The following is a 13,390-nucleotide window of genomic DNA, read 5'->3' as shown; positions in this document are numbered from 1 at the left end:
CCAAGACCTATTAAAAATGAAAGCCGGTGGTCCAGAAATCTCCTCAGGGCTCTGGAGTACAAGCTGCCTATTTAAACATGTTTATCTCCAGATCCTTTCTAGTTACTAATGGACTGGAAAGTACAGCATCATCTTCATGGGATATGAGTACATCATTCTGTGGCTTTCTCCTGCTACAGAAGCATTTATTGAGTATTTCTGCCTTTTCTGTTTTATTTTAACTGTCTCTGTCTAGTAATGGGTTGGCACTTTTGATTCTAGGATTACTTTCGTTTTTCACCGATTTTTTTAAAAACTCTTTTGCGAGGCCTCTAGCTGCAGAAAGGCCATTTCCCCAAAGCCGAGGAAAATTGAATGAAATCGACTGGATGGAAAAATGTAGGCGGAACAAGCGCGACTGAAAATTGGGAGTTGTGTTGGAAGAGTTTGTTAGAGGGCTGAAAAGCCACAATTGCACAATCAAGAGAGAGGACAAAGCTAAGAGCTAAAAGCCTGTCTTGGCTGAAGGGCAAAGAGAAGGCTGCCGTGAGAAATTAAACAGCAATGTATAAGAAACGGCGGAGAGAAAAGAATTCAGATAAACTAGGGGTTGTGAACTGCGGAAACGTGGCTGAGGGAAAGTAGGGCACCAGGGAAAAGCCTGGACTGGCAGGGAAAGAAGAGCGAGGCGGTATCGGCATCCAATTAGACCTGCCCTGCTAGCCTCTCAGCACGACTGCACCAGCTCTGCGGAGGTTACACGTGGGCTCTTTACCCCCTTGGCTGCTCCAGCAAAGCCCCCATCGAGGAGGCTTCTCCCAGCCTGTGAGAGACAGGCCAGCTTGTCTCAGCCACCGCTACCACGGGCGCAGAGGCCGGGTCGCTTCCCATACAGCCCCTTTATGAATGCAGACACCCAGCTGACTTGCTGTAGGTTGTAATCTGGACAGCAGCTGTCTCCCCTGGGCTCCAGGGTGTTTCCTTTTCCTTTCTTTTAGCAACTGTTATAGTTTGATTTTCTTCCCCTCCTTTTGCTTTCCCTTTGAGCCTGGCTTGCCTGGTCCCCTGCTTTCACCTGTGGCATGTAACAGGGTGTCTAATGTTTGGGATGTTCCTTCTGGTTGTGGGTGAGCGGATATTTAGGGAGGTCGTGCAGCGCCCTGCCTATCGCAGCCCTGGAGGGCCCTTCCTCTCCCACGCTCCTGTGCCCGTGGCTCAGCCAGCACCTCCCACCTGTATTTCTTCAGCCTTAGTTGGATGGGAGGAATCTCTGTGCCTTAGAGAGAGACGTTGTCGTGACAAGTTTACCAGGCCTTTGAGCCATTAAGGGAAAGAACCCGGGACAGTAACTGGACGCCCCATCCCCTTCTCAGCTCAGGCTCCACTTCCTTGCACTGACAACCTCCCCACCATCCGTAGAGGCTCCCACGAAGGGCAGGCTGGGCTCAGCCAGTGGCCTAGTGCGAGATGCGAGTAGGAGGGTCATTGGCTGCCCAGTGCTTGGGAGTTTGCTCAAAGTAACCCCCTCTTCTGCCTCTCTGCCCAGGGAACACCATGATGACGGTGCTGGAGTACATGGGGAATGGGGTGCTGGATTCCTTCCTGCGGGTGAGTGCGTGCAGCCTGCCAGCCTGTCCCTTGCCCGCTGGAGCGCTTGCTGGTGCCACGTAGAGCCATGCTGACCCATGCTGGGCCGCCTCCTTGCTGTCTTGCAGAAGCACGAGGGGCAGTTCACAACCACGCAGCTGATAGGCATGCTGCACGGGATCGCTGCTGGCATGAAATACCTGACAGAGATGGGCTATGTGCATCGGAGCCTGGCTGCCCACAAGGTGCTGGTGAACAGCAACCTGGTTTGCAAAATATCCGGCTTCCGGCAGCCACAGGAGGATAAGATGGAGACCATCTTCACCACCATGGTAAGCGGCAGGGTGGCAGAGCAGGGCATGGAGTGGGCTCTGCACCTTCCTCTTGGGAGGGAAGAAACCAGTGCACGTTTTTTTTTAACTGGAAAGCAATTAATTGGGCTTGTTTGAACATCCTGCAGCCACTGGAAGTGAGCTGAAGGTGTGAGATCATCATGTGACTCACAGCATTAATATTTAAGAGTCGACACATTCCTCAAGCAGACAAACACTTCTGGCTGTCAGGGAGCTCTGGCAGCACCAGGGTACAGAGGCGGCAGACTGCAGTGCCCGCAGCCCCCGGATCCCGTCTCTCTGTGTGGGGCTTGCAGGAGATGCTGGCAGGGGGGCAGCTTCGAAGAGACTTGGAGGGGGCAGTTTCTAGTCTCTGGAGCCAATCCTGGGGGGCACTCAGCAGCTCTGTCGTGCCAGCTCCTGCCAGGGTGGACAGCCATGGGAAAGGGAGGGGAGGAGCAGTAGTCCTTGTGCTCTGAGCCTGTATTGTACCTTGGCCTTCTCTCACACCAGGGATGGAAAGCTCGTTAGCACTAATGAGTGGTGGGAGAGCCTGGGAGCAGCCCCAGAGACCCCACATTGGTTTCTGCAGCTCCAGGAGCAAGGCATGAGGTCCTCCAGCCCCTCTGCCCCCTTCTCTCTGGCTGAGGGGGAAGAGCTGAGAGGAGCCTCTTAGCGCAGCCACGAGGCACCGACTCCTTCCAGGAGCACATGTCAGGAGTGAAGGGCAGGCTGCTCTCACCACTGCAGCAGCATCTCCATTAAATATTGAGGCTAGTGTGCCATCAGCTCCTCTGGCAGAGTGAATATTTCAAGATGTGGCTCTGCCATCTCGCCTGGTGCCTTATTCCATTTTTAATGGTGCGGGGCCTGTGCTGCACATGGGGAGGTGCCGGGCAGAGACCACAGCAGGTGAGAACCTCCTTTCTCCTGCTTTTCCCTTGGCAGGGAGGAAAGAGCCTCGCGCTGTGGTCAGCCCCCGAGGCCATCCAGTACCAGCACTTCAGCTCAGCCAGCGACGTGTGGAGCTTCGGCATTGTCATGTGGGAAGTGATGTCCTACGGAGAGAGGCCGTACTGGGATATGTCCAACCAGGACGTGAGTTGCTTCCCAGCCCCAGCCGCGAGCATGTCGCCTGTCGCTGCGTGGCCGTATGCAGCAGAGGCTGCATGCATGGATTTTGGAGCATGTGTGTCATTGGCATGGAGCTGCATGAGCAGCCCTGGGGGCTCTTCAGCGCTCAGCCGTGTAGGGAGGATGCTTTTGGCCTGTAATAGCTGTGGGAATGACATACGCCCATTGCTCTGAAAGCAGCAGCTGTTCAGATGACACTTAGCCCTGGGGAATTTTCTGTGGGCTGCTTTTATCAGTTTATTGGTGTCTGTGCCTCCCTGCCTAATGTGGGCTCTGGGTGGCTGTGAGAGGAAGAGACAAAATAAGTTATAAAAGCTGCTAACAGATTGACATTGGATACATAACCCCCGCTTTTCCCCAAGCAATATCCCAGCTTAGTCACGCCTGCTAAATGCCTGCCCAAATAGGAAGCTGTTAAAGTACTTCCAGAGGTCCAGGCTGGGCAGGCCCCAAGGGTGAGGGAGCTCCAGAGCTAAGGGGAAACTACCAAGAATGACCTTCCTTGTGTCTTTGCCTTGGCACACTGATGGTGCTTGCAGGCTGCTCTGGGCTGATGGTGCCTAAGGGAGAAGGCAGTCCCATTTAGGGCCTGATGGGTCAAAGCCAGCACCTTGAATGGCACCTGTGCAGCCCTTGTGCTGTGTGCTCCTGATCAGGGTGCCTGTCTCTGACCTGTCCTTCTCCTGTGCTTGCAGGTGATGAAAGCCATCGAGGATGGGTTCCGGCTCCCAGCGCCAATGAACTGCCAGCCGCCCCTGCACCAGCTCATGCTGGACTGCTGGCAGAAGGACCGCAGTCAGCGGCCCAGGTTCTCACAGGTCCACAGCATCCTCAGCAACATGGTGCAGAACCCAGAGCCCCCCAAGTGCAACACCTCCACCTGCACCAGGTGAGCTCCCTGCTGCTGGCTCCTCCCCTGGGCCTTGGGGTGTGCAGTTCTTGGCCAGCAGCCTAGTGGCATGTGCAGCTGGTCATGGTTCTACCCCGCCGCACCCCTTCTCCCCACTCCAGCATCCCCTTGCTGCTGCCCACCTGCATCTACCACCAACGACAGAGGGATGGTGATTTGTTGCTAGGTCTCTTCCGACTGTTTCAGTGGTGGCAGAAGGCCTGAACCATGCATGGCCGGAGCTGAGGTTGGCGCCAGGCCCCTTGGTCTAGGCAGCTGCCATGGTGGGGGCCTGGATGGCTGGACTCCTGAGCAGCTTCCATGAGGCTCTCACCAGCCTGGCAGCAGCACTGCATTGAGGGGCATGTCTTAGCTTCATGTTCCTCTGCTTTGTACTGCCATGGGCACCAGCTGCCCCTGGCCTGGCTCTGCTCTCACGCCTGTGCTCTGTTTGTGCCTGCAGGACCCACAGCACCTCCATCCCCCTCACCGAATGCACTTTCTCAGCCTTCCCGTCTTTCAGCTCCGTGGGCGAGTGGCTGGAAGACATAGAGATGGGCCGCTACAAAGATAACTTTGCTGCTGCTGGCTACTGCTACCTAGAATCGGTGGCCAGAATGACAGTGCAGTAAGTGGAAAGGGTGCAGGGACAAACCCAGGCACTCTGGTGCAGTGTACCTGGCTTGGAGGCTTGGTGGTTATCTTTGGTTATTACTAAACAAGACCCAGAGGCATGCACAGGGCTTTGCCATGCACCTCTCTGCCCCGGGTGGTAGAGATTTGTGTTTCAAAGCAGGGAGCATGAAGCCCGTTGGTGTTGTCGATGGCTACCCTCAGCCTCTCGCCTAGTGTCAGATCAAGCTGCTATTAAGTGTTGATCCTTTTTGCAGCTAAGGGACAGACAGCAGAGCCCACAAAGGGACCTCTGGTCTTGTCACTGGGGCTCCTCTGAGCTGTTCCCTGTGGGGTTGGTTTTGCCTGTGCTGCCTGGTCAGTCCTTCAGCCCCACTGGTGACTAGACGAGCTCTGTCTGTGGCCATCAGATAGACCCCATCCCCAAGCTGCAGCCTCCTTTGGCTTGGCTGCTGTGTGGGGCTCCTGGAAAGAAAACTGGGCACAGAGTTGTGCCTGTAGGACCTGCAGTGGGAGCCCATGGCACATCGCTTTACCTCCATGGCTCCGTACTCACCTTTGGCATGGGGCTTGTCTTGCAGAGACGTCCTGAGCCTGGGCATCACAGTGCTGGAGCATCAGAAGACCCTACTGAGTGGCATCCAGACCCTGCGTGCCCAGGTGATCCAGATGCACGGCCGCGGAGTGCAGGTGTGAGGCCGGCTGGAACGCATGTGCTCTGAGCACCAGCTTCAAGCTCCCCGGGGTGGAGGATGTGACCCCCAAACTGGACCGAACCCCTGACCGGACCAAGAGCAGTCGCACCAGCAGGATGCAGGGAGGTGCAGGGCTGCTGCTGGTCTGGTCTGTCCAGGCAGGCATGGGGCGCCCAGGGCTTAGTGCTTCCGGCCCTGGGGCAGTCTCACATACCCACAGCAGCAGCCTCAGTGCCGGGCTTGATCACCTCTCTCTGTCCCCACTGCACTGAGTAGAACGAGAGTTGAGCTAACGTGAGAGGCTGTTCCTGGCTGTGCCAGGGTGTCATGGTGGTTGGGCCCCAAGCACCGGGTCTGAATAGAGGGTTGACAGTGTTTCTGTCCTGAGGTTCTGCCAATTATGTCCCCAGGGCAGCTTTTCTACAAACCAGCATGTTTCACTGCCCTGGGACATGGGGAGGTGATGGGAGCTGTGCACTGTGCGCAAAGGAGCCAGGAGCCCTGCTCCTCTGCCCTGCTGCATCCCTGCCCTCTCCAGCACCCCAGGCCCAGCCACGTCCTTGGCCAACGCGTGGAGGGAAGGGTGACGTATGTCCCTAAGGTTCTTCTGAGCAGGCGAGTTCCGGGGAGGAGAGAAAAGCTCTGATAGAAGTGGTCTCCCTGTGGGGCTGTCCTGGCAGGGCTCCTTTTGTGTCTACTTGGTTTGGTGGCTGCATCTCTGCAGGGCCCTGTGGGTGCTCAGCAAAGGGGACAGGGCAATGCCCCTGCCATGGATAGGCCTGGTGTGCTGGGAGCAGTGACCGTGGCAGCATGGGCCCAGCCAAGCTAGACCTGGTGGCTGGCGGCTGCACTCCAGCACTGATGCTGCTTTGCTCCCTCGTCTCCCCTCCCATGAGGCCTGCCTCCCTTCCCATCCTCTTCCAGCCCACCAGTGCTAGGAGCAGCATGTGAGCGAGTCAGGTGGAATAGCCTCCGTGCTGCTGGGTGCTGGGGGCTTGTGCCACCTCTACCCCTTTGCAGCGGTGCTGGCTCCCGCAGGGCATGACTCCCCCTCTCCAGACTCTGATGGGTGATGAGGCACCTGCACCCGCCAGCTTCAGCCCTTCCAGTGGTGCCGCTCTAAGCTCCATAAACACGGTGTCCAGCCCCACAGGAGACAGTGGAGCAAGCAGTGCAGGGCACAGGGGGCCCAAGCCAGGGCAATGCTGCAAGGTCAGCCCCCGCTGGATGGATAGATTCCCCCAGCCACGACTAGCAGGCAAAGCCAGCTGGGCTGCTGTTGGGCAGGCTGCCCAGAGAATGATGCTGGTAGCAGGTGAGTACCCCTTTCCACCCTGTCACGAGGGCTGGCTGGGCTGAGCGGTCTCACCTGGTAGATGTACCAGAATAAAGCACAGCAGGAGGCTTGGGCTCTCCATCACTACTCAGTGGTGCTGGGAGCTGGAGAGAGGAGGCGCGTGGGAGCGTGGCTCTGTGGTGCCAGAAGCTGGGCTGTGCTGGGCCTTCGGCAGTGGAGGGCACCCGTGCTGCCAGCATTTGTGTTACTGACAGTCTGAGGTCATTGCCATGGTGATGCCACTCTAATAGTCGCCCAGACTGTTAATTCTGGGGCAACGGTGGGACCTGGGCCTCAGCATTGTCTCCCTGAACCATGGGGCTCTTGGAGGCCTTGTCAGGGAGTCCACCCACGCCACTCGCAGCACTTCTATTTTAGCTGCAAATAGTTGCTCTGATGCTGCAGCCTCTGCACGCAAGAGCTGGCGCAGACCCCGCATTGCAAATGGCATCTGCTTCCTCATCCAGGTTTCCTGGAAGCGAGTTAATTAACTGATCCAAGTGGGTGTGCAGTGTTCCACGGGCCTTTCATTAGCGGCTGTAAGTAAGACGCATGAATTATTGATGACGGAAAGCAAAGATTTGCAAAGGGAATGCATGCAGGAGCAGGTGCTGCCAGCGCAGGCAGGAGACGTCCGTGTTCCTGGTGGACTCCACCATGGAGAGAGGATTCTAGAGCAAACTTGAATGAGGGGTCTGAGCTCCCGATGTGCCCGAGAGCGCGGCACAGAATGGAGCCCCTGCTTGGACCCTTCTGCTTCGGCAGAGCCGAGGGAACAAGGAGGCAGTGCTGGTGTCTTGATTTCTCTAGTTGATCTGGTGACCTTTGCCGAGCCAGGTATTTTGGGGAAAGGCGCTACGTGTGTAGCAGAGTTTGATCAAAGGGGTCTGGTCCACACGTGTCTCTCTTTTGGCTTAGCTGTATCAGACCAGATTCAGCAGTACCGAGCACCACTGGATCTGTTTGCCAGGAGTTAGTGTCACGCAGGGTCACAGTGGTTTACATCTTGCTCTCAGGTCGCAACTGGGTCTCGGGCCTGCTCGTAGCCTCTTGTGACCTGGGACACTGCTGACACTCCCAGGGGACTGGGCAGGCTTGCTTTCCCGCTCCAGCGGCTCAGAGGGGCAGGCTGGTTTTGAGAGAGCATCCTCCTTCCCTTGCCAGTTTCTGGGCCGGGTAAACCCAGGAGCAACACGAGGCAGCACAGCAGAAGCCATGCACCGCGCTCAGGATGAGCTCTCCGCTCCCCATGGAGAACTGGACCTGCCATTTGAGCTACAGATGCATGGAGCAAGCTGAGACTGACACGTTTGCAGCTCACCTGCTGGCAGAGGGCTCTGGCGAGCTCCCTCCTCCCCCTGGCCATGCCATTGAGGACAGCAACGTTCCCCAGCATCACCTGGATTGTTTTTAAAGGGAAACCTTTGTTTTCCGGGCCCCCTCGGAAGGTGCGCGCCCCGAGTTCACCCCCAGACAAGCATTAAAATCAGCGAGTGAACCTTCATTTGCTAGAAATGCCAGATCCTGAGGATCAAGTGCAATTTGTATGCTCCTTGTGTTTACCCTGTACTAGTGAGAAAGGCTATTAGAGTCCTGCCGGCAGGAAGCTGAACCAACTGGATTCCTGGTCATTTCCTCTGGGTTAAAGCCGTCCTTGGCTTCTCTGCTTTTTGTCCTGTCTGCTGCATCCGTGCTCAGAGCTGTGCCAACCTCCCTGCACAGATGCTTGCTAGATCGTCGCATCTGGTTGTGGTGTCAACGCTTGAACAAGGGGTGTTGAAACCCAGAGAAGAGCTGAGAGAATGGCCCCGGGCCTGGGGAACACGCCTGCAGCAGGCACCTAAAGAGCTCAACTTGCTCATTGCCAAAAATTTAAACAGGTGATGCACTCCCCCCGCATCTGTAGTCCCTGCAAGGGGGGAAGATGCTGTTGGAGGGTTTCTGCTCTCAAACAAGGGCACAGCTGCAGCCCCCGGCTGGAAACTGGAGTCAGGCCTGGGCCTTCCTGCACAATTCTGCAACACGCAGAATTAATGTGGCATGAATATGATCCTCATCCCCTTTGGGCCATGTCGGGCCTTTTCACCCCAGGCTGCAGACAGCAGACAGCTCACTTTCCACCAGAGCCAATTACCAGGGTTGTTTTCAACCATTTCTTCAAGTGTTTCACCCACTAGCTTCATCTTCCCAACCGTCTCCTCAGTTCTTCATGCAACTGCAGCCTCCGCTCGGGTGTGTGTTTCTGGCTGAGTGCAGAGTGAGCCTGGGGGTTCGGTTACCTTCTCAACTGGTTCTTGTGCAGGGCTCAGCTGTGGTCCTTTGGGAAGGTCATTGCCTTTCTCCTTCCTCCCGACTACAGAAACGGGGCAGCTTCGGCTTCCTCCTTCCTCTCCAGAAGAGAACAGGGCAAAATGCCCATCGGGGAGCACTGCCCTGACCCCTCCAGTCCTCCCTAATTGGGTTCCCTCATCAAGGCAGCAGAAGACAAGATGAATGGAGCAAGCTCCAGGCTGCAGTTATGTGTTTAATATTAACTCACATCCCATTAGCAACTAATCCTTGGGGAAGCGTCAAATGCCTTCTAATTAAATTAGACTGCAGCAGTGCTCTTCAGCTGCTCCACCAAAGGGAGCCTTTCCAAATGGGTTTCTTCCCTGCCCATGTGGTCCTCTCAGCACCAGAGACCCCACGAGCCCGCTGGCCATGATAAGGGTTTAATGGTCTTGCTGCGGCACAGGCGCCAGCTTTTCATAGGGGCATTAGCATTATCTCATGTGGTTGAAGGAGAGTGAAGAGCCTTTTTTCTTGGTAATCTGCAGGATTGCTGGCACTAATAAATGCAATTACAACAGGATTAGATTGTAGATGCTTGTACATCCTGTTGGCGGGACAGGAATGTGAGCGGGTTGGAGGCTACAGGCAGGTAGGAGCAGGCCATTCAGAAAAGGGAGGCTCTTGGGCCAGGGACCATCCCTTCATTTGCCCCTGCGTGTAATCCAGCACCTGGGTTCATTTGCCTTCTGAGACGAGGCTGCAGCCCAGCCCTGGAACAGCCAAACACCGTGGCCCCGCTCCCTGAGCACCAGTCCCTTGCAGCGGAGCATTTACATCGGGACTTGGAGATGCTGTGTTGGTTTAAATCTTCCTTGTCCACCCAGCCCTGGTTGCATATCTCCAGGCATGGAAGGGCAGCTCTCCCCGCCCAGGCCAGTGCTCCTACAGCTGGTTCCCTGGCTTTGCAGTATCCACCTGACTCCATGAGCAGGAAGCCACCTGCATGGGCTTCTCCCCTGTGCCAGCCAGAGCTGCCTGGAGCAGCTCCCAGCCCTACCTGGGCCCTTGGGGCCGGCACAAACTCGCCAACCAGGCAAAAGTGCAAGTTTCATTCTGGCATCTCCAGCTCCGGGGACCTGCTGCTCGGCCTGGAGGGCTTCCACCAGGCCAAGTACCATCCCACGAGCTAGAGCCAGGGTCCAGGAGAAGAGAGGATGCAGCCTGGACCACGCTTGAAAGGGCCGAGTCTCAAAGAGATGCCCAGTACCGATCGGTCTCCATCGGCTGACTCGCCAGGACAGCCAGCACGCATGTGAACGTGTGGTGTGCTCCTTCTTCCGCCCCAGGAAAAACCAGAATCAGGTTGGTTCAGCTCATTCTGCGTTTTTTGATATCCATTAACCCCCTGTTATATAGTGTAAATACAGACTTGAAAAGGTAATATATATTTTTATAAGTTTTGAACAAATGTACTGTATGATGACAAGGGGCACTGTGTACGTTTCGCTGTTTAAAGTCTGTTCGGATGTGTCCAGGGAATGACCGGTGTTTGGGACTCATCCCAGTCGTGCTGCTGACGAGGCTAAGAATCCAGCTCTACCGGCCTTTTCTTTTCTTTTTCTTTGTTAACTTTATATTGACGGAGCCGTCGTGTGTGCAGGTTGCAATAAAGAGAAACCCAAATGCCAGCTGTGCCGTGACTCGTCTGTGGGTTTATTTCAGGTGTGCCAGCGCAAAGAGCCAATTAGCAAGGGTAGCAATTATCTGTCAATTAGTCGGTGAAACTCTGGCGATGTGCGAAATAACGCAGTCATGATTTATGAAGCAGCACAGGCTGACTCGAGAGCCTCCAGGTCCTGCAGAAGTGGCGGCTACGGCAGGCCTCAGCCCGTGGCAGGGTTTCACGTCGTTCCCGTGTCTCCACGGTGCCTGCGGTGTGTGGCGCTGCACGGAGAGATGCCTCTGCCGGCTTGTCCAGGGGCTCGGGAAGCCCGTTGCACTCTTCTGCAGAGCGTGTAACCTTGGAGTCGGTGGCAAGGCCATTTCCCTCTGTCAAGTCAGGTGCAAATTGTCAGTCTGCTATGTACGCTGCTCCGTGCGCGCGGCAGGAGCTGGGCTGGGCTGGGGGGGGAGCTGCCGGGTAGAGTTAGGCTCTGTTGAGTTACTGTGCTGATGGCATGTAATTAATTGTTTAATTGAGTCAATGAAAGCGGTGTATGGCCAGCATGTTAACTACGGGCATGGTGCAGAGGCAGCGATGCTTGGGATGATTTGGTGCAGCTCTTCCTCCGGCCCCGTTTCTCCCCCTCTTCTCCTGGTTGCTGCCACAGGACATTTTTGCACGTCCTGGCAGCGGTGAGGGGTGCTAGGTGCCAGCGGCAGGGGTGAAGTCGGTGCAATGACCTCCCGTCCCATCCTGTCCTGTCCTGTCCTGTCCAGCTGAGCAGAGCCGGCCCCTTCCCTTTCCCCCTGCTGACCCATGAGGACCCCGGGTCTCCAGGCACTGAATCCTTTGCAGGGGGGTTGCAGCTGGGAGAGGCAGGGCACTGCCTGGGGGAGGCTGTATGTGGCTGGGGGGGCCAGGTGCAGCCCCCCCGCTGCAGGGCCTGGCCTGCATGCACCATGGCTGGGGCAGGGAGGGGGAGCCCCTCCATCCCTGGGTGAGCTGCAGCCCTCCCCGCCCCTCCGTGCTGCTGGAAAAGGAGCCATTAATAATCGTGGCTCCGTCCCAGGGAGACGCATCTCCTCCGGCTGCTGGCGGTGGCTTGTGGAGATAAGTGCGAAATCATTAGCAGCTGCCTGCGCACCAGCCGGGGAAAGGTCAGGCTGAAAGACGAGCGGTGCTGGCATCGCCCTGGGCCCCTGCGTCCTTCCCCCGGCTCTGGTCCGGTTCTGGGGCAGGGTAGGTGACGTAAGGCCTGCAGCGAGAAGGGATGCATCCTGCTCAACCCCACTTGCAGGGAGACAGGAGACCCCTGGACTCTTCCCCAGCCGGAAGGGCGGGCCGGGGTCCCCTGCTGCACCCACAGCCGTGTCCCAGCCTGGCTCGAGGCCTGCGATCTGCTGTTCCCCGCGCTCCCTGGGGCTGTCCTTGCCTTGCAGTCTCTGCTGTGCTGCTGCTTGTCTTAATTCGGGGCTGCCCAGATACAGCTGCCTTGTGAAAGGCTGGACGTTGCCAGCGGAAAGACTCGGTCCTCCCCACACCCCGCAGGACTGGGGGAGAAGGGACCAGTGCCCCCATTTTATAGAGGGGGAAACTGAGCTACAGGCTGCACTTGGCTTCGGCACCATCCTTCGCTGGAGTCTGCTCATCTGCCTCGGGACCGCAGCCGTGCGTGGCACGGTCTGCAGCGAGCGGGCATGCCTGGGCGGCTGGGAAAGGGCCTCAACCTTCCAGCATCCGCAGAGCAGGGCCAGGAGAGCTGCCGGCCGTGGGAGCCAGATGAGAGCAATGAGCCGGGCCCACCGCCCTCCTGCAAAAGGCACAGGCCCGGTGGGTTTACCCGGTGCTCTCCGCTGCCACGAGGGCACGAGCGGGATGTGTACAGGCCTGGGCGAGGGGCAGCCCTGGTCTTCCCCCTTCTTGCAGGGTGCTGAGGGTTTTCCCAGCCCACGCACGGCCAGCTTGGCTGTCCTTCCCCAACCGTGCTGGGTGTTAGCGCTGGGCGTGGCAGGACCACGAGCAGCTGGGTTTTGGCATCCCCCCTGCTGTCCTGCACAGAGATTAAATAGAGTTCCCATTCATCCAGGTTTTCCTGGACATGTCCCCTTTTTGGATCCTCTGATCTCTGTCTGGGCAGTTTTTTAATATACGATGTCCGGGATTTTGGTCACCTGAGCTTTGAAGTTTTTCCCAGCACTTCCCAGCTTGCCCTAGCAAGGAGCTGCCTGGGGCTGGAGGGAGCGGGGCAGACGGGGTGCACCTGGTGGGGGGGTGGGAGCCACCCCGCACCTGGATGCAGGTAAGTGGGGGGTCAAAGGGCCAGGGCTTGGCTGTCTGCAGGGTCGGGGGGGACTTGTGGAGGGAACGGGTGTGCGAGGGGGGCAGGTGGCCTTGTTCCACTTGGGACAACTCACAACTTCAGATAAGCAGGACTCAACCCTGCGGTCCCAGCACCGCAGGCAGAGGCCTCTGCTCTCGAGCCACAAGCTGGAGGCCAGGAGGTTTCTTTGGGGTCTCCCTTTGTTCCCTTCACAGAGGGCAGGACTCGAACCTGCAGCCCGGCACCCAGGGCAGAGGCCTTGCTCCCCAGGCTGGAGCCCAGGGGCGGGCAGGGGCCTCCAGACGAGCAGCGCACGCGCAGCAGAGGTTTCCGGGCGCGCCTGTGCACTAAACACCTCCTCCTGGCGCGCGGGACCCCTTTCCTGCTCCCTGCGCCCTCATGGCCCTGCTTTTGGCCCCGACGCCGCTGGCAGGGCACCGATCCCAGGCTAAGCGCTTGCCCCCACAGGCAGCCATAGCTGTGGCCTGCGTGAGAGGCGGCATGAGGAGTGACCGGGCTGCAGTGTGAAGCTGGCATCTGTGCCTACA

At 57.5% G+C, this 13,390-nt stretch overlaps 1 protein-coding gene across 1 annotated transcript in view; it reads left to right on the top strand.

The window, feature by feature from the left end:
• EPHA10 (EPH receptor A10) overlaps window positions 1–10,913 on the top strand; it is a 59,734-nt gene extending 48,821 nt beyond the window's left edge. The window contains exons 12-17 of the mRNA XM_090056532.1: window positions 1,526–1,587; window positions 1,695–1,898; window positions 2,847–2,996; window positions 3,728–3,921; window positions 4,385–4,549; window positions 5,136–10,913. Of these exons, the coding sequence (XP_089912658.1) occupies window positions 1,526–1,587; window positions 1,695–1,898; window positions 2,847–2,996; window positions 3,728–3,921; window positions 4,385–4,549; window positions 5,136–5,250 (890 nt within the window). The 3' untranslated portion in view covers window positions 5,251–10,913. The remainder of the gene's footprint in view (window positions 1–1,525; window positions 1,588–1,694; window positions 1,899–2,846; window positions 2,997–3,727; window positions 3,922–4,384; window positions 4,550–5,135) is intronic.
• Window positions 10,914–13,390: the final 2,477 nt, after the last annotated feature.

The sequence above is a fragment of the Crocodylus siamensis genome, chromosome 7 (genome assembly GCF_052110815.1).
Source record: "Crocodylus siamensis isolate JL-2025a chromosome 7, ASM5211081v1, whole genome shotgun sequence".
In the NCBI taxonomy this organism is placed as follows: domain Eukaryota; kingdom Metazoa; phylum Chordata; order Crocodylia; family Crocodylidae; genus Crocodylus; species Crocodylus siamensis.
Note: the sequence above shows the minus strand (reverse complement) of the source record. Positions and strands in the feature narration are given on the sequence as shown.